Here is a 27320-nt window from a genome sequence, read left to right as displayed (position 1 = left end):
AGGGGATTTACTTCTCAGAGTGCTGGGCAGGGTCATCCTCAACAGGATCTGTGATCACTAGCTCACTTACCAGTCTGGTTTTATGCCCAAGTAGTCTGCCATCAACCGCATCCTGGTACTGAGGATTCAAATTGAAAATAAATGCAGATCCAGCCTGTAGGATCTTCATTACTGGGGACCTGAGCAGCTGGACCAGACCCTGGGGACACCTACAGTATGTAATATCTGGCTGTGGCAGTTCCGGAGGGATGGACTGGACTGTGGGTTGGCTGGGGGTGTTGCCAGCCAGCATCCTGAGTTTTTTTGTCATGTGGTGGGCATGCTCCCCCCCCAAGGGTTAAGAACCAATACTGTAGGTTGTTTCTAAATGGTGGGCAACTCCAATTCTCTAACCATGATCTTGGTCTCTCTTATGTGCATTAACGAAAGAAGCAAATAAAAGATGGATGAGTCATAGCTGCTGAGATTCTTTTACTGTGTGCAAACGGTGTATAGAGCCTCCTCCCTGTTGATGAAGCTGTGCTAAACCGTAAAAAATTTAAGCGAAACACCAGAGTCAAGGGTGAGGCTCATGACCGACTAGGAGCACCCTGGTTATGGGCTGAACCCCTTGGCAATGTGCTTCATTCCTGTCAGAATTAAAATTAATTACCAGCCATTTATTAGCGTGTAATTGCTATATCCAGACAGATTTTAATCGCTTGCAGCTTTCTGTTGAATATTTTGCATGGTGACAGTCACAGGTTTCGCTCTATCCCCAAGGCACAACAGCAACTTCCTGTTTATCTGAACCAATAACCTATAAAGGTCAACACATTTGCAAGTCAACACATTTGGGGGTATGCATTATTGATGACAGCATATGTAATAATTATCTGCAGTTTACAATCCTTTATCTCTGGGGAAAATAACAAAACAAAGATGTCAGCTACAACTTTAGGGGAAGAAACGGGGTGTGTCCAAGATTCATAACAAGTGAGCCAGATCTAAGAATTTTCAAACGGCTCACATATCGAATTATTCAGTTCATTAGCAAAACGACAAGCAAGTGACAAAGGATGCAAAGTTCCTTTTCAAAGCTGTAAATCTATTCCTGGCTATAAAATGCTGGAACAGCCAAAGTTAATAAATTAGGTACTTTGTGAAGAATTGTTCAGATCAAACTCTGGTACATGCACTAAATTGTTTATTTGTGCCTTGCCAAGGAAACGTTTTTGTAACATTTTCCATGCAACACTTCACCTTTACAAACAAACAGATAAACCCATGGGCAAACCCAAGCCAAAGGCATGGTGAATTGTAATGTATTTTTGTACACCATCACCCATGCCACAATGACTTGTTTTCCTGTCTCGACATGGTTTGCTATTTTGACATTGCTTGCTATTTTACCACCCAGAATAACAAGCGTCGTGAATAATTCGAAGAGGAGTCCATTTGGCTATGAGAATTGGGGTATTGTATTCCAACCTCCCTTAAACAGACACACAACACTCCCCCTAACGTGATAATGCCTTAGGAAGTTTTTAGGTGTGGACATGGCGGTAAAAAAGGGAACAAGTTAATAGTTTAAGGTGCCACCATAGGTGTGGTTACACTTTGCCAAAAACGGAATCCTTCCTTGTCGATACCTCAGTCCTCTGTGTGCTGGGACAGAGAGATTCACAGTCGGATGAATAGCTTGCAGCTAACCTTATAGCACAGACATCCTGGTTTGATCTGCTCTCCTGTCATTTGTTTTTCTTTATTTTTTCTGACTCGGATTAAAATGAGTGTGTACGATTCACAGATTAAACTCCATACCTTGGAGAAGAGAACCGGTGACATCTCCGGCTATCCTTTTGGGCGCGGGGAGATAACCTCGGGTAATGGATATGGTGCGGACTTAATGGAGAACTATGGCACATATACTGTAACTAAGACTGTGTCAGGAGGGTGAGTATGTAAAAACACTTTTCTGATTATTTAACAGGCTGTGTTTAAAATATTTCAATTCCACACTTGTAATCATTGATTATCTTTAACCCTCTGATGCACAGGATATCAAAACCTTATTATGCACAACATAGGTCAAAAATGAACCAAATTCATTTTCGATATCATTTAAGACATAGCCAGATGTTTTCATTGCCTTATAATTGAAATAAATTTATATAATTTTATAAGTTTGCAGAAATTAATAGCATTGTTTTTCATTGTTGAATATCATTATGTTCATTTTCTTTTCTTACTTTTTAAACATTTTTTTATCTCTACCTCAAATTTGCAGGCATAGGTCAAAGATGACCTATTACGTTTATAGTCAATTGTACGGTGTGTAGACTCTAATCGAAATTGTGTCAATTATTTTTGCACTAATTTGGACACAGTGACTGATTGAAAATTTGTCACTTTCTCTTTATAACAGTGAATTCATAACTTTCTCTTCCTAACTAATATGCTAACGACAGTAGGCGCTTTTCCACCAATGTTCAGGAAGTTCCTGGGCCATCTCGACCCGGGCTTTTGTAGTTCCTGGCCACTTGTGTTTGTCGCTTTCCCACTGCCCAACAGGAACTGTGACCTTTATGCTAATTAAGCATGGGAACTGCAAGAAATGGTTGGTTGTAGGTTGAACTTCCCATGTAATTTTCATAGGAAACTGCACCACCACCCCAAAACAATGGAAGATGAAGTTGTTTGCTGGGGGGATTGATTGCACTGCAGTCCAAAAATTAGGGACAAAATGTGTCATGTATTGGTTTAAAATAGGGCACAACATTTTATTTATATTTTATTTATACAGCCCGTGACATGTTTATAATTTATTATTAAATCTGGCCAGCAGATTGAGCTTTCAATTTCCACAGAATAAAAAAACGAAGAAACATTATCCAGCTAATAAGCACTGGGAAGTTTCTCTAATGGCAACAGTGATATTAGACAAAAGTACATTGGTTAGCAATCGAATTTTCCGATGCAGGAATATGGAGACGCAAGCAACAAAGGTATTCAATTAATTCAGTTAATATTGTTGCGATACAAAAATAAGTCCATCTGCTCAAATTCTGCTCCACTGTACCTACTCCGGAGTAGGGATAAAAAAAAGATTCAGGAACTACTACTGAGGACCTATGGTCTGGCCAAGTACCTGTGGTGGGAACGCAACAGAAGTTCCTGGTTCCACAAGTTCCTGAAAAAGGTTCTTGCAGTGTGAAAGTACCTAGTAGCATCTACTTCTATTGCTTTATTTTTTTTTCTTATTGCATGCATTCAGAACATATTACAACAGAGTATTTGTTGCTGTGATACTTGCACACAGGTGGGTTGCATTGTGAACACCAAGTGGTGACTTTTTTCATCATTGACAGATGAACAGATCTCTTACATCTCTTCCATTTCACTTTGCCCTGAACAAAGATTCCTGTTTAATTCCTAAGAGCAGGGGTGGGGAACCAGTAATAAAGCAGTGGTTCTCAACTCCAGTCCTGGGGACCCACAGTTATTGGCTGATTGAGAGGTCATCTCAAAAACCTGCACCCACACTGGCCCTCCATGGAACAGGTTCCCACCCCTGCCTTAGAGAATTCAGAATGTTTGACCTATGTTGTGCATTAATAGGGTAGTAATACAATAATTGTTTTCATTCAAAAAGTAAGCAAAGTAATGAAAAACTAGATAATTGAGGAATTCGTGGAATGCTGAATAAATAAAATGCATTATTTGTGAAGATATGAAAAAAAAAATCATTGTCCCATGTTGTGCTTCACAGTTAAAATGCTACAGGTCCACTGAAGATCCGATATACGGCATATGTTTGCATTTACCAGAATGGTTATATTTAAATGCTGCTGTGTTTAATATGTATCCTCAAATTTTAGCAATAATATTGTTTTCACTTTTGGTGACAGTAAATATTTGTGCACCTTTGTTCTCACAGAAACAAAACCACCAGAACATCTCCCTAAATCTGTGTGTGATAATTGTGTGCAGTATTATCATTAGATAAACTAAAACTATTGTATTTTTAAAATGAGCAAATGCAAATATGTTTTTTCTTGGTTATTTGTAATTAAGTAATGCTGTCATCTACTGACTTCACATATCAGTAACATCTTTTTATTTTCGTTTTAAAAGAAAAAATAAATAGACAATTATTTTGATTATATTTTAACTTTAAAAGAAAAATAAATACTTATATTTTTAATTATTCAGTTGGGCAACCCCCTTGCACATGTCATTTGAACCACTGGCTGTATTCCAGCTTCTTGGAGAATGTGGTAGCTTAAATGCCATTGTTTAAATTTTATTTATTTGGAAGTGCAGATATATCTTTAACTAAATAACATTAAATAAAAAGAAAAACAAAGTACATGACCAACCACCCCTTTACAAATACGCTAAGGTTCAGTTCAATTCAGTTCAACTTTATTTGTAATTGTGTAATTTGACACAATGTAATGTGTTTTCACAACATTACATTGTGTCAAAGCGCTTTATATTATCCCCACCAAAAGCCCCCAGGAAACAAGCCAGAGGTGACAGTGGCAAGGAAAAACTCCCTAGAAGGCAGAAACATTGGAAGGAAACAGACTCAAAGGGGGAGCCCATCCTCCAGGGGCCAGCAGAGGAAGTCAAAGTCAAATGAGCAAGATGGCAAAAGTCCCAATTCACACTGTCCACATTTTAACATTTGAGTCTCAATGCGGGGGGGCAGGCTGGTAATGGCAGGCAGGTGCTGGTGCTGCTTCAGATGGCAGGACGAACAGTGGAATGGCAGCAGGGCATACAGGGAAGACGTTAAGGCAGAAGGGCGAGCAGGCCAGAAAGACACCACAGGTAGTGGAGATGTTGCAGGCAGCAGGGTAAGCAAGATATCTTGATAATTTGGGGTCTCCAGGCAGCACACCCCAAGAGGAGTAGGGGAAATAAAATGTGCTGTTAACTAACGTAGAGGAGACTAGAGGCAGTATAAGTAGGAGGGAGAGGCAGGTGGGACCGCAGGCTTGGGGAGTCCCTGAACATTAGCAGTCCAATTCCACAAGGGGGTGTGAAGCTAGAATGACAGCACTGACAGTTCAGTTCATCCAAGGCCAATGGCATTGATCCCCACCCTGCTCTACATCCCATACTATAGGTCTAACTGGGAGTGAGCAGTTAGCTAGAGCGAGAACTAGAGTCCCTACTGTATAAGCTAGACAAATTAAGAGTGTTTTTAGTCTAGACTAGAATATTGTAAGTGAGACTGAATCTTGCATATCTGATGGAAGACTATTCCACAGCTGAGGAGCTCTATAAGGGAATAATCTGCAGCCTGCCATAGTTCTTTCTACCCTTGGGTATTAATAGATATCCTGCTCCTTGACATTGAAGCAAGCGAGGAGGGTTGTATGAGGCCAGTAGATCTCCAAGGTATTCTGGTGCAATGCCATTCAGTGCTTTATAAGTTAATAGCAGTATTACGTAGTCAATCGAAGACTTAACTGGAATCCAGTGAAGGGAGAATAGAACAGGGTTCTGGGTTTAGGCCAGGGTTTTTTGTAAAAGGTATTATGAAAATAAGTAATGAGATAAAAAAGCTGAATTGTGCTGTAGCACCCATGGAATCACACTGGCTTTATTTCAGTTTGACATTACTATCAAGGGCTGAATGCTGAGAAACCTCTATCAGTGTGAAAATGAAAGCCATGCATGTTGTGAATGCAATTACACATGGATCAACATATACATTTTGCACCTACAGTTCTGCTCAGGTGAACATCATTCTTCAGAGGGCCAGCGGTCTGCAATCGCAGTGTCAGGAGTACCTGCAGAAAGCAGACTACCTTCTGCAGTCTGTAAGTCCCAGCGACCTGAGTGTTGCATTATGGTGTGTGGCTGTGCTGTTGGTTCTATTTTAAAGTAATGTGTCCTACAACATGGGGTGTAGATGTGGATTGGTGACATCCATTTCATAGTATGAGTCCAAAGGATGAGAACATACTTGTGTGGAGGAAATACATAATAGGAAAAAACTGAATTGAGTCATTTATTTATCGTCAAGTACTTTCATATATATATATATATATATATGGGATTTACTTTGGGGTGTCATGAAAGTCAGTCAAGGACAATTAAGATAGTCCATATAATAAATTATGTACTTAAGTGCACAGTGCAATAAGCTAATAGTTTTTCTTGGTGGGTACGGAATTCCTGGTTGCATAGACAATAGAGGTGGTTACTTTCTGTAATTCTGCCCATCCGGGCTGGATTTTAGCCTATAGTACGGATTGACCACCCCCTTTCATGGCTGAGTTTCTGTTGCTTATAAAACTTTCCACTTCACAATAATACCACTTATAGTTGACCGTGGACTATCTAGCAAAGTAGAAATTTCGCAAACTGACTTATTGCAAAAGTGGCATGCCATGACAGTACCACACTTGAATTCCCTGAACTCTTCAGAATGACCAGAATGACAATTGTTTATAAACTTGATTGCATGGCTAGGTGCTTAATTTTATACACGTGTGGCAATGGGTCTGAATGAAACACCTGAATTCATTGATTAAGAGGCGTGTCCAATACTTTTGTCCATATAGTGTATTTGTGTGGCCAAAATACATATTAGGAAGCAAACAGAATCAAAATGGTTATTTATTCCCAAGTACTTTTATAAAAGGGATTTACTTTGGGGTGACATGTAAGTCAGTCAACAACAAAACAATCAATATAATTAATTATGTACATAAAATAGTACAGATAAATGTGTGCAGTGCAATAGTCTAATGTTTTTTCTTAGTGGGTACTGAATTGCTGGAATTGTTGGTTGCATATACAATAATGTTGATTTCCCTCTGATTTTGCCCTCCCAGGCTAGATTTTAACGTTTAGCATGGATTGCCCCCCCCCTTTCTTCCAGAGCGGCGGCTCAGGACGAGCCAAAATGGACATTGAGACCTGCATTTCGATGGTCAACAACCTGATGCAGGAGTTGCAGTTATGTGCCATGGAGCTGCAGACCCTGGGACAGCCCAACGATGTCATCTTTCGGAGGTAAGACCATGTGCTTTTCGTGGGGTGAGATATTTTCATTACCTTAGTCTTAGCCTTTTCATATTTATCTTTAATTTAATTTGCTAAACTTTATTGCACATTCTGAAGACCGAAACAGGGTACATTTCACTACCAATTGTACTTGTATAGCTGTGTATGTCACAAATAAAGAATCTTGAATGCTACTGTCACATGGATGCTGAAACACCGTGCCCCCCCATACAGAACACCTGATAAGGGTCAAAGCTTCATAGTTAACTTAATTTACAGCGACGTTATGGATTAAAAAGTCATTGCAGAAAGTGAACTGGATGAGTTACCCCATTTTTATATCTGATTTTCTTCCCACCCACAGCCTGGACCAGTACCAAGAAATGATGCAGAGGATCCACTATGCTATCGGTGGGACACTCCAACGCAAGAAGAGCCTTGTGACCCGGGAGGATCCGGGCCGTAATTTCCAGGAGGCCATAGCCTGGATTGGGCAACAGAAGGTACATTCAGCAACTATTAAACAAAACTACACTGTGCCACTGAGAATGGATCTGTGTGTTATATACAAAATATCCCAGGGAAGGGGAGGAGGCGCTGTCTAACTGCTTACACATTTATTCTCAGGTTTATCCGATTTTCCACACTTTTGTTTTGATAAACATTCCCAAGGGACACCAGCTGGGAAGAATTAGATATTTTCATGTGTGTTATACTACAAAGCAATTGTTTTATTTAACTTATTATGTTTCTCAAAATACATGTCGTAAAATAGCATTAAATATTATATCTTGTATTTGGTGAGAATAAAATATTTTACGTAAAATATTAATTTTTGCACTAAAACACTGGCATAATTCACATAAATGATGCAACTTATATTCTTTCAGAAACACAAGGAGCTAAGTTACGATGCAAAATAGAAAAAAAAATAAAAGCAAAGCAAGGGTTCGTTTCCCAAAAGCATAGTTGCTAATTGCGTTAGCAGCTTACACATTTGGAACCATGTGACTGAATGGTTTCAACAATCAAAACCAAGAAATACAAGGAAATACTGCCATTTTAAACATGTGATTAGTCACAACCTATTATTGTGATTAACATGATTGATTTTCTAATTGATTTACAGAAGTAATATACAGCCATTTAAAAAAATTAAGAGACCACTCTGTTTTTTTTTTAAACAAATCTGTATTTCTAAATCCTGGTTTAATCGTGCTTCTGCTGGCGGAAGGCTACGCTGAGCAGCAGGTTGCTTACAGATTTCAAATTTCTAAAACAGGGAATGACCAGAAACCAGCCAGCTAATGGGCAGAAGCTTTCTGATGCCAGAGATGACTGTTAACTTATCCGACAGTTTCTCATGTATCATAGGATGACATCAAGTGACCTTCAGCAGGAATGGGAAACATTAAGTTCAGGCATGAAGTGCATTGCTAAGAGAGTTTCGTATCAGGCTCCTAGAAGCAGGACTGAAGTCCCATAAAGGAAGGAAGAAGCCTGTCATCCTTTCATAAATGAGATACAGAGAAGAACCGTTTATATATAATTACCCATAAATTGAGAAATGAGTGGAAAAAAAATTGTGCTGTGGTCTCTTAATGTTTTCCACAGCTGTGTATATATAATATGCACGGGTTGGACAATGAAAGTGAAACACTGGCCAAAACCGTGTTTGAGGTTTCACACTTATACATGCGCAGCCTGGTGGCCAATCTTCTTATATATATTCCCTGTGGTGCTTCTTTGAGCAATATGATTACATGAAAGGACCAGTGGTACTTCATAATAAAATGCATAGAAATAAAAAAATTATATAAAAATTATATAAAAAACAAAAACCCATTAGTGCACCTTGAGGGCGTACCTGGGTCTACAATGAGAGTCGTGCAGCCGTCGTGCATGTTTCTAAAATGCTGCAGTTAAATCATGCTTAACAATGAGCCACCGACTTTAGATGTGGTTTTTGTTTTCATTTTGCTGCCTTAAAATAGCAACATGCCGATAATGTGCCCAGCCATGCCTCTTTTAAAAAACACCATTCCTACAAGCAGAAACCAAGCGCAAAATCATTCCATATCTTGATGATGTGCGCGCATGCCATGAAAATGAGCAGTGCATTGGTACAAAACTAGCAAAAACTTCACTTTGCTCCGGTGAAAAATAGGGTCCTCTGTAACTGTAACCACATGGTGATATGCATTAGAATAGCAGGGAGTCTTCAGGCAGAGAACTGAATGGACACCGGATTTCAATGTTCTGATGTGTTGGGTTATTTTATGAGATATTAATTTTTAGCAAATTAGGGTCCCACAAACCAGATGCCCCATGAGTATAACTGCAGGAGTAAAGGGGGTAAAGCTGCCTATAGAAAAAAATAGCTTGCCGACTTGTCTGCAGTGCAGTGATATCAGTAATTTACTGTCTACGAGTCTGACACTTGTTCTGTCAAAATGTCCATCCCTGGAGGAAATTGTAAGTCAATGTCAGCACATGTGATATGCAAACAGAAGCCTTATAGGTTTTGTACCCAAATGTAACCCCCCCACCACCTCCACCATGCAGCGGCTGATTGAGACCTCGTCCTGGGGAGATGACCCCAGTGCCATTGACCAGCAGATCTTCAGCCAGAACAAATTACACAGCTCCATTCAGAGAAGCGCTGAGGTGGACCGTGCAAGGGAGGAGCTGGTAAATTACTAATATTAATAGTCTGCTATAGTAATATTTTATTAGATTAAAAATTAGACACCTTGCTATGGCCCCTTTCTGCCAACACAAAGCCTTGTTAGAGATCAGCCAGATGTCACCAAAACAGCAATAAATGACAAACACCACCTTTGTAATAAAAAATAGGGTGAATCACACACTCACAGAAATAGGCCCCTTTTACAGTGATCACTGCTGAACAGGTTCTAGGTATTTTACTAATCAAAGCCTCAAGTTATTTTTTTTAAAAGTTCAGAAACTTTTGATTGCCAGTATAAATTGATCATGATCAAACCCCAAACCCTAATTTCCTTCTCGTTTCAGTTGCAAAAGAGAGACAAAGCCAACCTGAATATGCTGGAGCAGGAGTGGGAGAGCTTGCAGGTGAGACTGTGCATCTTTGTTTTAATAAACACTGATGCAAGCACATGCCTGCCTGTCTCACCAACCTCCTCCTGTACACTATTCCATTCAGAGGATGTCCTGTAACCGCACCAACCAGCTAAGGGAACTTCAGGCGATCATCGAGGAGATTTCCAGGGAGATCATGTGGGTGAATGAGCGCGAAGAAGAAGAGTTGGTGTCCGACTGGGGAGACAAGAACATAGATACCTACCTCTCCAAGAGACAGGAGAACTACTCAGTAAGAAACATTTCATTATTATTATGGCAGACGCTTTTATGAGAAAACAGGGTCATAATCAGCAATTGGGGATCATGGTCCTTGCTAAAGGGCCCAATGGTACAGTCACTCCGGCAATCATGGGATTTGAACAAAAAACCTTCTGATTGCGACCATAATGTCTTAATCCATTGAGCCATACACCACTAAATCTCTAAGCACCTAGTATCTAAAATAGCTTCTTACACTCTGACATGCAGGAACAAGCTTCAAGCATACCGGTTTAAGGGTTCTGTTGGGTATATAACTGTTTAGGTTATGTAAGGAGAGTGTTGTTTACTTAGGGTAAGAAGTGTTTGGATTGAATGCCCAAAAGCCTTCAAGAAAATAAGGTTACAGTACGGAACACTGATTTTTAAGTGGAAGTTTTAGAAGAAGTCAGTCAAACTAGGATATTTTGTTCTAGTCCTAAGATATTCTAGCAGGCTTCTTTTTCACCTGACTCTACGGCCAGCTGATTCATTACTACTAAATTTGTTCATAAATTCATATTTGTTGCAGGTGTAGTGAAGGAAAACCCACTTCACAGCCCTGACACATACTACTTTGGGGTTTAGAATTTAGAATATTTGTTTATTAACCTTGCCCTGCAGTCATTGGGTAGAGTCTTTGCATATATACACAAGCTACCTAGGATTGAGGTGAGACCACAATAAGATCTCAGAGATTATTGGTTGTTTTATTCCAGGGCAGTGAATATTGTTATGGAATTTTTGCTCTATTAATATTTCCCATTGCCTGCAGACTTGCTAACTAGATCTTGGAACTAATTCCAGGATTAAATGCTTGTAGATATTCTTGAATACTATGTTTGCCTCTTCTCTTTAATCTCTGAAAGTCAGCCTTCATTTGCAGATTTTTACAAACAATTAAATTCATCTTCCTGTCTTCATTTTACTTAATATATTTTGTCAAGGATTTTCAAGCATCACAAACTTGCTTATACTTGGAAGTGTAATCCACTTAGGATGAAACTGTATCATATAATGTTTAAACCTCAAAATTGTCTTGCCATACTGTGATGGTTGTGTTTCTGAATCATGTTACACTTGGTTAGAAACTCATGTGTGACTTGGAAGAAAAGGAAAAGGATCTTAACAAACTCAAGCAGAAGGTAGACATTCTCCTTCAGAGTGGTCACCCAGCATCCGACAAGATTGAGGTAAGCTTAAGGGTCTCTGAGTTTTCAAAACAACCCCATGGAAGCTTTTGTTTTGTGGTTTTGTTTTGTTTTATTTTGTTTGACTCCTATGCTCATTATTTTAAGGGTGTTGGGCTATACCTCTACTTATGTTTTTAGGCTTATATGGACACCCTGCAGACCCAGTGGAGCTGGCTCCTTCAGATCACTAAGTGTATCAACGTACACCTTAAGGAGAATGCATCTTATAGCCAGGTACCCCCCCAGCACTCTGCCCCCCATTCAGCTGTTGACCTTGCATATTAGTGGAACATTGGCCACCAATCACTTCATATCGTTTATTGAAGTATCAGTCAAAATAAATTAATCAAAAATGTACTTTTCTCCTCCAAAGTTTTTTAAAGAAGCCAATGAGACCTACGGCAAACTGCAGGACCAGCATGATACAATGCGTAAGAAATTTATGTGCGACAGGGTCACATCCCTTGAGACCCTTCAGGAACTGTTGAAGAACCTGGAGGTAGAGTATGGTTCCCCCGTTCAAATCATGATGCAACTTTTTGTTTGACCTTAGGAATCAAAACCTTATTGGTCAGCATTATTGGTCGACCAAGGGAGTGAAGGGTTGGTCTTCAAGGGGCTCCACTTGATTTGGTCATTGATTTTTACCCCTCTGATCCTCAGAGGGAAAAGGAGAGGCTGACAGAGAACAAGAGACAGGTACAGCTCCTGGTCAACAAGTCCAAAAACATTGTGAGGTTGAAGCCACGAAATGCAGAGGAGAAGACCAGCAGCCCGGTGATTGTGAGGGCCCTGTGTGACTTCAAGCAGGACCAGGTCAGTGAAGCATGCTTGTACACGTTTGTGCACAGCCTCACAGATGCACAAACACCATCACTCAGCTGGTCTTCACTTTGCTCTGCAGAAGGTGATCCTTAATGGTGATGAGGGTATCCTGAAGGACAACAGCCAGCGCAGCAAATGGCACGTGACAGGTCCAGGGGGTCTGGACATGCTGGTCCCATCTGTCTGCCTTCTTGTGCCTCCCCCCAACCCACTCAGCATTGGTCTGGCCAACAAGTAAGACCATAGGAACCATTAATCTCTGTTTTAGCCACTATAGGCAAAACCCAAGCCTATGTGTCCTGTTAGTAAAGGGGTCATGAGGACATCTTTAGGTCCTTTAAGGCAGTGGTTCTCAAACTGTGGGTCAAAACCTTCTGGAGGGTTGACAAATAATTGCAAGTGATCACAAAATGATTTTCTGAATATACTAAAAACAATCAATCAATCAATCAATCAATCAATCAGTAAAATTTCTGTTGGCATCCCAAACCCCCTTCCCCTGAGAAATTTTATTTTTAGCAATTCATTAGCAAATTTGATCACTGAGGACCGTCACCCCCACTCAGTGAATTTTATTGTTTCAAATGAGACTTGACCGATCTTTTTTGGGAGGGGGGGGTTTCCAAACAAAAAGTTTGAGAAGCACTACTTTATGGGCAGGTGGTTGTACTAATCAGAAACCTTTTTAGATTATCAATAACATATTTGTGAAAATAAGAGCATAATGGAGAGACTAAAACAAACTTTTATAAAAATATAATTGCACATTCTTAATTCTTAAATTTAACTTAATTTTGAAATAATTTATTCCAAATATGGTGCAAAACTGAAACAATTAACACTATGAAAAGATTCATAGTGAACAATTACAATGTTGTGGAATGATTGTAATTCCCCCAGTTGGAAGCATTAGCAGTTGTGCTGACCGATTTCTCCAAAGCTATGTGTCTGGTGGGGGAGGGGTTGGGTAGCAGCAGGGAGGACCACACCCCCGAGCTAAAATGGAGACTTGTTTTGCCCATCATAGGAACGAACAGTACTATGAAGCCATCCTGGCCCTGTTTAACCAGCTATTCATCAACATTAAGAGCCTCATGTCCTGGCAGTTGTGCCTGATTGATATTAGCCGCATCAACTCACTGAGCATCAGCATGGTACGTCTCACCGGGAACATCTGGGTAGCACAACTTCCTGTCTGGTTCTACAAGCAGGAAATCCAGCAGGAATTTGGGTGCCCATCGAATCTCATGCATACATCTCTATGACAGCTTGTTGATTAGAGCTAGTTAAATTTCCTGTTGACCTGAGTGTCGCATAACGGCAGCAAAGGTGCAGACTGGCAAACAACTCCCATGGGGGAACATTGTTCATCATGTTGCTCCGCCGTCCCTGCAGCTCGTACGGATGCGTCCAGAGGAGTACCGTAACCTCATAAGAAGCCTGGAGACCAACTACCAGGAGTTCCAGCGCAACTACCGGGGCTCCGAGTTGTTCGGCGAAGAAGACAAGATGAACATGGAGACTCAGTACACTGGTGCCCAAGCACATTACAACAAATTGGTTGTGCAACTGCCCGGATATGGTAAGCCTGTGTCCTAATGAAATGTGGTTATAGGGCTCCCCCTAGTGGACTCCAGGGTCTTCTGTACAGAATCTTAGGCTACGTTCACACTGCAGGGCTTAATACTCAATTCTGACTTCCTGCTCAGATCAGATTTTTTGTTTGCCTGTTCACATTACTGTTTTAAATGTGGGCAATATCAGATTTCAATGTGAACGGTTCACTATACTGAACTGGCCTGCGTGCGCACAAAACAACAGACGCAATGACCCACATGCGCAAAAACAAAGACGTTACTTTATTGATTCGAAAACTGCCCGGTTACGATATGAACCTTCCAGTTTTGCCTGAACAGATTTATCTCCCCAAATACTTATTAAATCCAGCACCTCACTGTCCCTCCACTGGCCAGCTTCTGTGCTCTCCTCCATGTCTGGCACTCTGACGGAGACATATGGTGACTTCTGCCTGTGCAGAATTGTGACGAACGTCGATCGAGAGTGACGTAAAAGTCACATGAATTCCGATATGAAATCCAATTATATTCCAACTTTTTAGGGCCCCTGTCACTCAGAAGCCCTTGGAATCATCTCAACTTTGTACCCCTTTACAGCATCACTGTATATTAAAGTTAAATTTTGAGCCTGTTTTCCTAAAGAAACATTTAAATGTTTTTTTTAAAGGAGCCCACAACTCATGGCAGTCATGGTGTTAGCTTAGCAGGCTAATGGCAATTTCCGGCATCCCTTGTTACAGATGGTAAGGAGGTCAAGGAGGAGGTCAAGGACACAACATTTCTGACGGAGCTGCACAACCTGCGGCTGAGGCTGGAGGCCTCTGAGATGGGTCTCACCCAGTATCTCCACGTGCCCCTGAGGGAAAACAGCGTTCAGGAGTGTTCCCAGCGCATTGTCCAGCTGGAGGTAGGTGTGGGCAGGCTGACCTTGCATGGAGCAGCCATCCTTGTTGCTTAGCAATAGTGCCGTGGTTCTTGTGGTACATGAGTTGATATGTTTTGGGGTGGTACGCAATGTAAAAAGGTTGATAACTATGGCATTATTGAATTCAACCCCAATTAATTTTATACTGCTAAATAGCTGAATTTTTTAATAAAAAAAATTGGGCCATGATGTACTATCCATGTTGAGAAGTTGATCATCTTGGACCCTTGTTTATGATGGAGAGCTACTGAGGGCATGTGAGTTTGTGCCCTTTTCACTGTTCTGGTGTTGTGCTGTGTCATCCCCATTGAATAGCCGTTTCCCTTTAAAATCTGACATTGATATTTCTTAATCTGAAGGTTTACACTGTCAGAGAGACTGTTTCTCTGGCAGGCGGGGTAGTTGTCAAGAAGCACATATTTAGAAGTCAGTCTGAATTTCACACATTTCGACTTTTCTAGACCCTATACCGTGAGATTGGCACTATGAGAGATGAATATCTCAGGCTGAAGGAGAAGATCCTGAAGCAGCTAGAGGGCATTACGGATTCGGATAAGGCCAAGTTCCTCCAGACAGAGCTGACGGCCATCAACCAGAAACTGGGGTCCCTGGAAGGCTTCTCCACTGCTTACTTGGACAGGTAAGGTCATTAGCTTGACTCTAATGGATTGGTTGCTGCTAGTGGACACTTTAACTTCCTCCTCCATCAAATCTGTCCTGTATTTACATTGAAGCAAGTCTATGTTAAATACCCAGAAGGGTCCCAAATATTTGCATGGCTCCCAAACCTCAGAGCCCCCAGTTAGTCACTAACGGTCATACATTAGGTGGGGTCTGTTAGGCCCAAAGTGACTTTTTGAGTGGTGCCCCAGAAACAACCCTGATTCCTTTCTATAATCTCTTAAGGCACTTTTCCATTAGGAAATGTACTTTTGATACTTCAGAAAAGGACAAAAAGGTATGGTACTTCAAGGTGTTGGTTTTTCAGTGGCGTAAAAACTGGTACTGGCACTAAATGACATCACACCACGAGGTGGGGTATTTTGTACATGTAGTACTGCAAGGACAGCGAAGGTCGGCTTGTTTCAGATCAGGCTTTTTCATGGCTTCATACTGTTTGGACATTATAGCAGGAGGGGTTTAAGTTTCAGTTTTCAAGTTTGTCATAGCAAAAAAAAACTTTGCAATTTTAATGAATATTCTTTTTTCAAGATTACCTGGTATATGTTTAAAAAATAAGTTCCCCTCCACTGCTTTTGCATGAGCTCTGTATGCGTTCTTTGAGACGATCATAATCATTTAGTTTTTGCTATTTAAATTGCTCATAGAAGAATATGTGAGAAATGTGTTTACTTTGAATTTTTCTTTTATAAATATCCAAGTATTTATTAAAACAAAATCACATTGTGAAATTTGATCTTTTTCCAAAATTGTGCAGCCCTAATATATTATACCAAATATTTTTTTATTTCTTGTCATGCCATCCTGGTCTTGTTGTATCTGTTCTTCTGACCAGATCACAAATTAACCTTGGGTCTCTTCATTTGTCCACGTATCCATTGTTATTACTTTTTTTTAAAAAAAACTTTGATTATCATTGTTTTCTGAGTTTCAGATCAGATCACTTGCATTCAGCATCTTTGCTTGCAAGCACATCTCTTATTATCCATATGTCTGCTGTTTTTTTCCTTTCGAACCTCAGGCTGAAGGCACTCCGGACACTGCTCCAGAGCATGCTGCAGGCAGAGGACATAATCAAGGTGCATGAGGCACGGCTCACAGAGAAGGACACCACTTCCCAGCACCCTAAGCAAGTGGAGGACTACCTAGGTGTCCTGAAGGTATGACTGAAGGTTCTCGTGCAGTCCTAGAATTGACCATGGATTTCCAGCATGACCTGGGCATCATGCCCCAGTGTTTCAGTCACTCAGGTTTTATTTTGATTTCAATGGATATGCTTTTGTAATTATCAGCTATGACAGTGGTTCACAAACTATGGCATGTGTACCACCGGTGGTACACAGAGGTATCTTTTTTTAACCTACGACCTAGCTAGGAGAAGCAGCTGGATGGTGGATGGCTGTTTTTTCTTTAATTAAAGTACATATTTTGCCTCAAAAAATTAGTTTTAACCTCCTGAGACCCCACCCATTCATTTATGTCCATTGTAGTGGACATTTTGTTTTTGCATCTATCTTTTCACTAATGTACGGAAACATATTTATTCCTGTTGTACACTAGAGAGGACATGCTGTGAAATTAAAAATAAAAATAAATTTGAAAAAAATCTAAATCGTAAGATGTCTTATTTCATCCAAAGACAAATAACCTAAAATTGAAGGACACTTTTTTCCTTGGGTCTCAGGAGGTTAATGGATGAGTTCAGGTCAGGAACCTCCGCGGTATAACAGGATATAGGAACTGATAACACTGTTCATGTGTGTATGTTCACTGTTGCAATTTGCAGCAAATGAGGATGGAGCTGGAGCAGAAGCGAGACGTGCTGAATGCGACAGACACCGAGCTGAACAACGTGGTTCGCTGCAACAGCCAGATCAGCCAGTCATTTCACAAGTGTGACGTGGACCTGTCCAAGTATTCTGAGCTGGTGGGACAGATGAATGACCGCTGGCGTCGGATCATGGCCCAGATTGATAACAGGCAAGGCGTGTCCCAATCACCCAAATCTCATTCTGCTGCTCATATGTGCCACAGTTTGTTAAAATTGTTTTCTTCTCACTGGGTGAATGTGTGCTGGGATTTGAGAAAAGGAAACATGGCCCCCAGTGTTTAGTCAGCTTGACTTAGTGTCTCTGAAGTTCTGTCTCCAGCTGCTGTCAGAGTGTTGAAGATGATGCACTTTGCAGGGTTATGGGAGAAAATTATTTCCTTGTGCAGTGGCTCTCAAACTATGGTATGTGTACCACTGGTGGTATGTGGCAGTATCTACTTTTATGATGTTAGTCACAATAGCAGTATGTGGAGAGCCTAATATTCTCTGAGGTGGTATGCAGTGTAAAACATTTTGAGAACCACTGTCCTCATCTTATTGTCTCCCAGTTGTCTTATTTATACATTTAATATTTTAATGATTACTGATGTCCATTTTGCATATGGTGCTTCACCTTGATGTTTGGTTGGGATTCATTAAGTATACAATAGATTTCCTGATAAAAATGTTGTGTGAGCTGTGAGTCAACTGAGGAGCAGCAGGGTTTGGTGACCCTCCAGTCAGAAGAGACCCGGCCACACCCCCTAACTGAGTCGCACCCTTTACTGCTACCCCAGGTCACAGGACCTGGAGAAGTTCCTTCAGCTCCTCCAACGCTACATTCAGACCAGCTCCACCCTCGACCAGTGGATCGATGAGACAGGGAAACGGCAGGACAGGCTGCAGGCTGCCAAAATAGATGACGTCAAGGTTCTAATGGAGAACCTGAACCAGCAGAAGGTACTGCACTCTGTTGCCTGGTGGAATACCATGCCTGTTAGTATGTGACATACTTCCTGCATGCTTCTGTCATGATCTGTAACATGTTTACAGTGGAAGTATAATGTAGGCAAGCAAAAGAGAAGGAGTCCAGTGTGAATGTGATTCAAAATGGCTGAAGTCAAATAAAATACAGTGGTACCTCAGAACTCAAATTTCATCCGTTCAGAACTCCGGATCGAATCCTAAAAAGTTCCAGTTGTGATCGAATTTTCCCCATAATAAATAATGGAAAACCAATTAATTGGTTCCCGCCCCCAAAAAATTATATCTAAATATGTTTTTTTTAGCATGTTTTTTTTATTTAAACGCAAAATGAACTAGAAACAATGTGCCCTGCCCCGATCGTCCGCTCCTTCCGTGTGCCACGCCCCCTCGTTAACCCCATGTGGAAACCTCGTGTGATCAGCTTTGGTTTTGGTTGTTGTCATTAGTCCTCTGTATTTCGTCCGCGTTTCAGTTTGTTTCCCCAGTCTGGTCATTGTATTGTCCGTCTGCGTTCTGCCTGCCTTACCTGTAATTAAACCCCGCATTCCTCGATACCCTGACGTCTGCGTCTTTGTCTCCCTTCCGTCCCCGCTCGGTACCACAATATTATTATAATTAAATGTATTAATGGTTTATTATTATTAAAATAATTAATAAGAAATCATTATTTTAAAATGTATTTTATTATATAATAATAATTACTGTTACTGTCTATCGTTGTCTAAATGTATTTTTACTGTCTAAATATATGTATTCAGCTAGTGTAAACATGCAGGATGCTATCACAGCGAATGCCAGGCTGAGACTGAAGCGTTACCCTTTGTTTCCGCTGAGAGATGTGCCGCGTGACTCATTTCCCCGGGCGTACAATTTATCTTAGGTTGGCGTTCATGGTTTGACTTCTGAGATTCAGATCGAGTTCTAGCTAATTTTTTTTTTAACTGGTTGGTTCGACTTTTAAGAAATTCGAGATCTAATGAGTTCGAGAACTGAGGTATCACTGTACAGTGTAAAGGTGAACTAAAACCAGTTTTGCAGTTCTTAATCCAGTATTGACATTAGCTAATTTTTCTCCATGTGTGCCTTTTACAGGCACTGAACTTCGAGATTAAAGGGAAGCGAACAACCGTAGAAGACGTTCAACGAGATGCAGACACTTGTGTTGTCTCCATTAAGGTAGGGACTGGCCGAATAATCCCATCCATTTCAAACTTAATAACTTGTATTTTGATTGAGGGAGGTGCGCAGAATCCACCACTGACCAGTAGGGGGTGCTTTTTGCAGGATTATGAGCGACAGCTGGCCGCATATGGAGCAGGCCTAGAAACCCTGCTGAACATCCCTGTTCGGCAAACTCTGCTCCAGTCCCCTGCCACAGGCATCTCTGTAGAGGTTAGTTACTGTTTGATCAGCATTTACCTGATCCAGTGTATGAAGTGTAAGGCTGCCACTAACCATTTTTCTATGGATTAATCTATCGACTATTTTACCAATTGGTCAATTAATCTAACTGATTAATTTTCCTCCAGAAAATCAAATAGACCGTTTAATTTTATGTCAATTTTATTTTGACAACAACAAACTGTATGTTATAGTAGGGCTTTAGATAATGGATGTCGGTTTTTCAGCACTATACGGACATTATTTTCGCCAACAATTCCATAAACAAATTATTAGTATGCCTAAAACATTAATGAGATGTGTACTGTTATGCCCACGGTAATTTGTATAAATTCAGTGTATCCTTACGTTTATTAAATTCGGTTAGCAGAGCACACCACTTGTTACTTTTTTGGTAAATCATGGAAGCAATAAGCACTTAAGTAGCAATGAAAAAAGGGACAGCTTAGCAACCACAACATCTTTTAAAAGATGAGAAATTGTGGATAAACAAGTTAAACAGATGTTGGTGGTGTGGCACTACTTTTTGTTGATTTAAGTCCGACACTTTTTTTTATTATTATAATTGAGTTCACAAAATATTTTCTTTTATTCAGTGTCTGTTTTAATTTCAGTCTTAGTTTATGATAACAACACTGGTCCCAGCAAACCCAATGCACATGAACACACACTGGCACCATCAATCCATGTAGAATAAGCCCAGATTTTAGCCCAAAAATTTTCTCAAGCACTAATTCAGTGGAGATTCTAAGATAGCAGGCAGATAACTTTATGGCTTTAATCATGAGCTACAAGGACAAAAAATATTAAAAAGCTCTCCGTACTAATGGTAATTTTATTAACATGAATAGACAACACTCACGGTGGTTTTGCTTATTCTGGCGGTCTTCAGGCGCTAGTGCATAGCGCTAGTGCCCCTGTAGTATGCCATTGAACTTTGCATAGTGTAAAACCACCTTTTTGTTTTGTCATAATTGGAACTACTCCCACAATTAAATAGAGATATTAAAGGAAGACATTTGTTATAATGAATTGAAGTCTTTTAGAAATCATAATAGCAATTTCATTGAAAAATTTTTTTTAAAACGATGCTTCGATTTAAAATATTAATTACGCATTTTCAGCATCAACGTCATTGACTACGTCTAATCGCGGCAACCCTAATCAAGTGACATGCATTTTTGAGAAAGCAGGGTCAGACAATCTCTGCAACAATTGGGGGTTAGGAGCTTTACTTAAGAGGGGGCCTAACTGTGAAATCACCCCCAGGATTTGAACTAGCAACCCTTCGATCTCATCCTACCCTGCTGAGTCACACACCAACCTTTACTTGTATTGCTGCATATTTCTTACATGAAATTCCTGGCAAAAATGAAAAACTTGCATTTATCTTATGTACAGTATTTTGCAACATAGGATTTTAGACAGAATGTACTATGAAAGGAAAAGCGTCGAAATTCCAGAAGAATACCAACTAAACAGATGTTGTGATTTATTCAGTAGGACACCAAATGCCAGAGAAACGGAATAAGCATTGTTTTTTGTAGATGTGTGCGGCAATAAAACTTTTTGTTATTATAAAACTGTTTAAGTGGATTTCCTGTTCTTTACCAAAAAACTATCCCCCCCCTCCCAGATGGGAAATCTGCAGTCCCGATACATTGAGCTTCTCACTCGATCAAGTGACTACTACAAGTTCTTGGGAGAAATGGTAAAGAACTCGGAAGAGCTGAAGGTACATTTTTGTTTATTTTGCATTTTGCTTATTGAGTAGACGTTTTCATAAGAAACATTACAATCGAAGCAGATAGTAGATTACAAGCATCACAAGGCAGGCCTGAAATAATATGGTACATATTATTTGAAGAACGTGTATGGTTTTTTGTGGGTCGACCCATGTATATATGAATAAAACACAGATTTTGTTTTTTAATACAGATCAGAAACACCCGTATCGACCTTTTAGAAGAAGAGTTGAGACTTCTGAAAGGGAACATCGAGGATCGAAATCTCAGAAACAAGTCTCTTGAAGACAGTCTAGCTAGATATGAGCGGGAGCTTACCCTGTCCAAGGACCAGTTGATTATCTTGGAGAAGATAAAAAAATCACTGACAGAAACCACCACAACACTCCAAGACAAAAACAGGCAGGTAACATTGCTGACACAAAATGTTGAGGATGAATTAAGGAAGAAAAGATCCATGGAGGCAGAAAATGCCACGCTGAACCAAGCTCTAACTGAACTTCAGGCAAAGCTTGCTGCCTCTGCTGAAATCATCAGCAAGCTGAAATTAACAGAACAAGATCTCATCAAGGTTACACGTGAACGCGAAAGGCTTACTGGTGAAAAGGGCAAGTTGGAGCTGCTCTCAGGTGATCTCCAGGCCAGAATTCATGATTTTAAGCAAGTAGTAGATCGATTAGAGGCTGAACTTCAAAAACAGAGGAAGGAGACACAGGATGAGGCTACTGGGAGGAAGAGGCTGGAGGCAGAGTTGGACAGGCTGACACAGTCCTGCAGAGAATACACAAGCACCATTACTGTGCTTAGGCGGCAACAGGAGGAAACCACCAGTGCAGACAGAAGAAAGGACCAGGAGCTACGGAGACTTCAAGATACCCTGGACCAGAGCATGAGGGAACAGAAGTCTACCATGGAGAAGGTTGACAGGCTGTCTACTGAGTTGAAGGCTCTTCAACACCAGCTCCTGCAGGAACAAGCCCGAGTCAAGGAGGCAAACGTCCGTAATGAGACTCTGTACAGGACCATCGAGGAGAAGAGCAGGGTGCTGAATGACAATACTGTTGAGATTGGGAGGCTGCAGACTCTTACCCAAAATCTAACAAAAGAGCGTTTGAGGCTAGAGGAAGAGCTGAGAAACATGAAGATGGAGAGAGATGAACTGATGACAAAAGAAAGCAGCGAAGAGGTTCTTGCCCGGATAGCATCTCTACAGGTCCAGCTTCAGTCAAGTGGCAAAAGCATTGTGGAGCTTAAGACACTTATTGACGACTTAACTAAGGAAAAAACAATGTTGAAAATGGAAATGGCAAAGGTCCATAAAAAATCCATTGAGGTATATTACCAATAATTTTTTTTTATTATTTCAAATTAGCATGTCTGGATTTTCAGATCAGTTTTTCAATGGAAAATCCAGACATGTGACACAAGGAGTATGGTCTGGGATTCATTACAAGAGTTGAAACCAATGTTTTGAGTTTCGTGGTATTTGATCTATTTTCTAATTTTGGGTAGGTTGTCTGCTGTGTTACGTGCAGCTTCTTAAAAATCATTTTTATTATATAACAACCAATTACTAATTGTAATAGTAATGGTTTTAATGGATATAAACAACATTACATTGGCTAAAATGTATTTTTCTTTACATTTTAGAGTGGAGCTATATAGCTCCTACATTTTAAGGATATTAGTAATTTATATTTTCTTTTTGTTTTCAGACGTCACAAATTTTGCATGACTCCCAGACTCAGTACAATGACTTGCTAAGAGAAAAAGAAAACCTGGTTGCCAAGATAAAAATGCTGGAACAGGATAAAAGCAAAGTGCAGAGATATGATGATGAGATGAACCGCATGAAAGCCACACTAGAATCTGAACAGAGAGAGAAGCAACGTCTCCTTGATGAGAAATCTCATATCAGCAAAGATTTTAATTACTGGAAAACCCAGTATGAGATGAAGGATGATCAAGTCAGAAAGTGTAATGCTGTGAAAGATAGCATTGAAAGAGAGAGGAATTCCCTGAAAACTGAGAATGAAAGGCTTATGTCTGAACTAAAGGCTCTGGATGAAAGGTACAAGCTCAGGCTAAGTTCCACAGAGAAAGAAGTAACAAAGGAAACCCTGGAAAAGGAACTTTGGAGGCTTAAGCAAGAGAAGACTGTAGACCCCTCCATGCTTGTTTTTGATGGCGTTCGTAAAAAAGTTACAGCCTACCAACTCTGTGACTGTGGAGTAATCGACAATGCCACACTTAACCAGCTGATGAATGGCAAGAAGACTGTCCAAGATGTGGCTGTTGATATCCAGGTCAACTTGAAAGGCACTGGAATCATTGCAGGGATCACTGGAGGTCCCCAAGGCAAAATGTCAATCACAGAGGCTAAGAATAAAAACCTTCTTACACCACAAAGTGCCACCATGCTCCTTGAAGCTCAAGCTGCCACAGGCTACATCATTGATCCTAAACAAAATGAGAAGATGACTGTTGATATGGCTTATGCTAAGGGCCTTGTGGATGCAAAAGACAGGGACAAATTGATTACAGCTGAAGCTGCCAGCACTGGCTTCAAGGACCCTCTTACTGGCAAGTTGCTGTCTGTGGGACAAGCTATGAGGAAGGGGCAAATTGACAGAGAATCTACACTCCGTCTTTTGCAAGCACAAGAAGCCGTGGGCGGCATCCTAGACCCAGTCCTGAGCGTGTTTTTACCAAAGGATGTCGCTCTGGACCGTGGCTTAATAGATGATGATCTTTACAGGGCTTTGAATATGAGGCCAGAATGCTATATTGATCCGGCTAACCAGCAGAAACGGTGCTACGTTGATCTAAAGATGAAAAGTAAACCTGAAGTTGGCACTGGCCTCCTCCTCCTTAGCGATATAGATAAACCCCTAGAAGTGCCAGGTCTACGGAAACAGGTTCCAATTCTTCAGCTTGTTAATGCTAACCTGCTTACAACATCTGATGTGGATGGACTGAAGCAAGGTAAAATAACAAAGGAGGATGTCATGCACAGACTCAGGTCATACCTGCGTGGCTCCAGCTGCATTGCAGGGATTTATGACAATGCCAATCAAAGGCCCTTGTCATTCTATCAGGCCATGAAGGAAGGCCTCCTCAAGTCTGGCACCACTTTGGAGCTTCTGGAGGCTCAGGCTGCCTCTGGCTTTTTGATTGATCCTGTTAATAATCTGTACCTGACTGTAGAGGAGGCATTGCAAAAAGGTCTGGTTGGCATAGAGTTCAAGGACAACCTCCTTTCTGCAGAGAGAGCCGTCACAGGATACAAAAATCCTCGTACAGATGAAACAATCTCCCTGTTCCAAGCTATTGAGAAGGGCCTTATACAGAAAGGTCATGGAATCAGGTTGCTGCAAGCTCAGATTGCAAGTGGTGGCATAATAGATCCCACCTATAGTCATCGCATTGATGTGGATGTTGCGTACAGGCAGGGATATTTGGACAGAGCGACGAATGATATCCTTTCCAGAGAGAGTGACAAGACAAGGGGCTTCTTCGATCCAAGCACTGAAGAAAATCTGACCTACCAGCAGCTAAAGCAGAGGTGCATCCCTGACACAAAAACAGAGCTTCTCCTGCTTCCGCTGAAGGAATGGAAGGGTACTCAGCAACTTCGCAAGCGCCGGGTGATGATTGTTGACCCTGACACGAAGGTTGAAATGACTGTGCGTGAAGCTTATGAGAAGCATGTGATTGACTATGAAACCTATCTTGAGTTGTCGAGCCAGGAATGTGAGTGGGAGGAGACGACCTTCTCAGGACCTGATGGTTCTTCTCGACTCATTATCACTGACAAAAAAACAGGTGTGCGGTATGACATTCAGGATTGTCTTAGCAAGGGAATCCTTGACCAGGCTACTGTAGACAAATATCGATCTAGGAAACTGACACTGAAAGAGTTTGCTGATATGCTAACTAGAAAGGCAGGTTCTGGGCTGTTTTCAGATTCCATTAGTAGTATTCCAGAGGGAATTACAAGGAGTACCCAATCACAGATATTTTCATCAACTACATCTAAACATGTTTCAAGTCTCTCTATGGCACTTTCTAAGTCTGCTGATGGTATGACTGAGCAATCTCCTATTGGAGCCATATTTGATTCTGCAACACTTGAAAAGTTGAGCATCAGTGACGCACAGCAACGTGGAATAATTGACTCAGTCACTGCTCAGTGTCTGCTGGAGGCTCAAGCCTGTACAGGAGGCATCATCAATCCCACAACTGGGAGAAGATTTTCACTGCGAGATGCAGTCTACCAAGGCTTTATCAATGAAGACATGGCTGCTAGGTTGAATCCAGCTCAAAAAGCTTATGCTGGGTTTGAGGATGTGAAGACCCAAAGAATGATGTCAGTAGCAGAGGCAATGAAAGAGATGTGGCTGCCCTATGATGCAGGGCAGAGGTTCATTGAGTACCAGTATGTCACTGGTGGATTGGTGGACCCTCAGCTCAGTCAGAGGATAAGTCTGGAAAATGCCATCCAGAAAGGTTGGGTGGATGCAAGAGAGGCACAGAGGCTTCGAGACATCAAGCAGCACACAAAGGACCTGACATGCCCTAAGTCTAAGCTGAAGATTTCCTACAAAGAAGCCTTGGACAACAGTCTTGTGGAGGAGAACAGTGGAGTGATGATGCTCCAGGCTTCTTCCATGTCCAGCAATGGGATCAGCAGCTCCTACAATATGTCCACTGCTCCTGGATCACAAAGTGGCTCCCTTTCACAGTCTTGGGATTGTTCCAGTAGGGGCAGTATGGACCACATCTCAGTGTTCAGCAGCAGTTACACCTGCAGCTCCAACACTCTATTTTAATACATAATAGCATGCAATATAAATTTGAGGTTAACACAAGTAATACAGTATAATTTTACTTTTAGGAAAATAGCATTAACACACTAAACAGGGCAATGGGAGGTAAATAGGGAAAAGGATGTAGGTTCGTGTGTGGATAAGAAATACAGGTATCCCTCAGCTTGCAACCACATCTCACCACCAGATGCAAGTCAATTTGGGCGTATCGTGATAGTTAGAGAAGCAAGACATTTAGTACAGTACTGAAATGTACATATAATACAAAAAATAATAATGTGAATATAAAATCACAATACATTATTATAAAAAAGACATTGCACTTGAATTTCACTTAAAAATAAGACACGAATTGAACTATAAAAATCAAAAGAATGACACGGTGGCAAACAATGGGAGCTGAGATAGTAGATGGTGCCTGAAGCTGCAGCAAAATATTATTGTACAGTACAGTAAGTTTTTTTTATGTAGTGAAATAGTACAATAGAGGTACTATATCTATCATACCTGCTTGTTATAGTCATCCATCACATATACATTACTGTATTTATGCTGTATTACCAGTTATATAGGGACAGTGGGTCAAAATACAGCTTCTGCACCTGTTACACTAAGTGACAAACTTTAATGTCCATCTGCTTTCAGGTGCCTCTATTTTTATATTATATTATTTGCTAAGAACATCGGCTGTTATGCGACGGATACCTGTATTTACTACTACTGATAAAAATAATAATCTTCTGCTTATAATGCAACTTAAGATGCTTATGCTTGGGACAGTAGAATACTCTATATTGCTTTGAGTGCTTAATCCCTTACAAAGGAAGAGGGTATTTAAGGGAATTGTACTGCATGTCTGCAGTTTCTTTTGATTACAGTGGAGAATTTTCACTTTTGTATGCACTAAAAGTTCTTGCATTTTGTATCATTCATTATCATTCATTATTTGCATTAAACCCACAGTGCTTCTGTCATTTTA

At 40.7% G+C, this 27320-nt stretch overlaps 1 protein-coding gene across 1 annotated transcript; it reads left to right on the top strand.

The window, feature by feature from the left end:
• The first annotated feature begins 1625 nt into the window (after window positions 1-1625).
• Window positions 1626-27320, top strand: LOC140591641 (desmoplakin-A-like). Its single transcript, XM_072712882.1, has 24 exons — window positions 1626-1935; window positions 5723-5816; window positions 6884-7017; window positions 7373-7511; window positions 9574-9699; window positions 10042-10101; window positions 10193-10360; window positions 11457-11561; window positions 11700-11795; window positions 11935-12060; window positions 12225-12377; window positions 12466-12620; window positions 13414-13540; window positions 13782-13968; window positions 14704-14870; window positions 15350-15528; window positions 16591-16729; window positions 17356-17549; window positions 18177-18339; window positions 19459-19542; window positions 19651-19758; window positions 21404-21502; window positions 21706-22845; window positions 23228-27320. Exons 1-24 carry the CDS (start codon window positions 1769-1771, stop codon window positions 26342-26344), a joined length of 7227 nt encoding a protein of 2408 aa, XP_072568983.1. The 5' UTR covers window positions 1626-1768; the 3' UTR covers window positions 26345-27320.

This window comes from Paramormyrops kingsleyae, chromosome 1 (assembly GCF_048594095.1).
Source record: "Paramormyrops kingsleyae isolate MSU_618 chromosome 1, PKINGS_0.4, whole genome shotgun sequence".
Taxonomy (NCBI): Eukaryota; Metazoa; Chordata; class Actinopteri; order Osteoglossiformes; family Mormyridae; genus Paramormyrops; species Paramormyrops kingsleyae.
The sequence above is the reverse complement of the archived record's forward strand: the minus strand, read 5'-3'. Positions and strand labels throughout refer to the sequence as shown.

Bases quoted from the DNA above. Each gene is read 5' to 3' on its own strand.
- LOC140591641 (XM_072712882.1), top strand. From the start codon at position 1,769: ATGAGTGTGTACGATTCACAGATTAAACTCCATACCTTGGAGAAGAGA. The intron at 9,700-10,041 runs GTAAATTACTAA...TTCTCGTTTCAG, and splicing joins ACCGTGCAAGGGAGGAGCTG to TTGCAAAAGAGAGACAAAGC. The intron at 11,796-11,934 runs GTACCCCCCCAG...TCTCCTCCAAAG, and splicing joins AGAATGCATCTTATAGCCAG to TTTTTTAAAGAAGCCAATGA.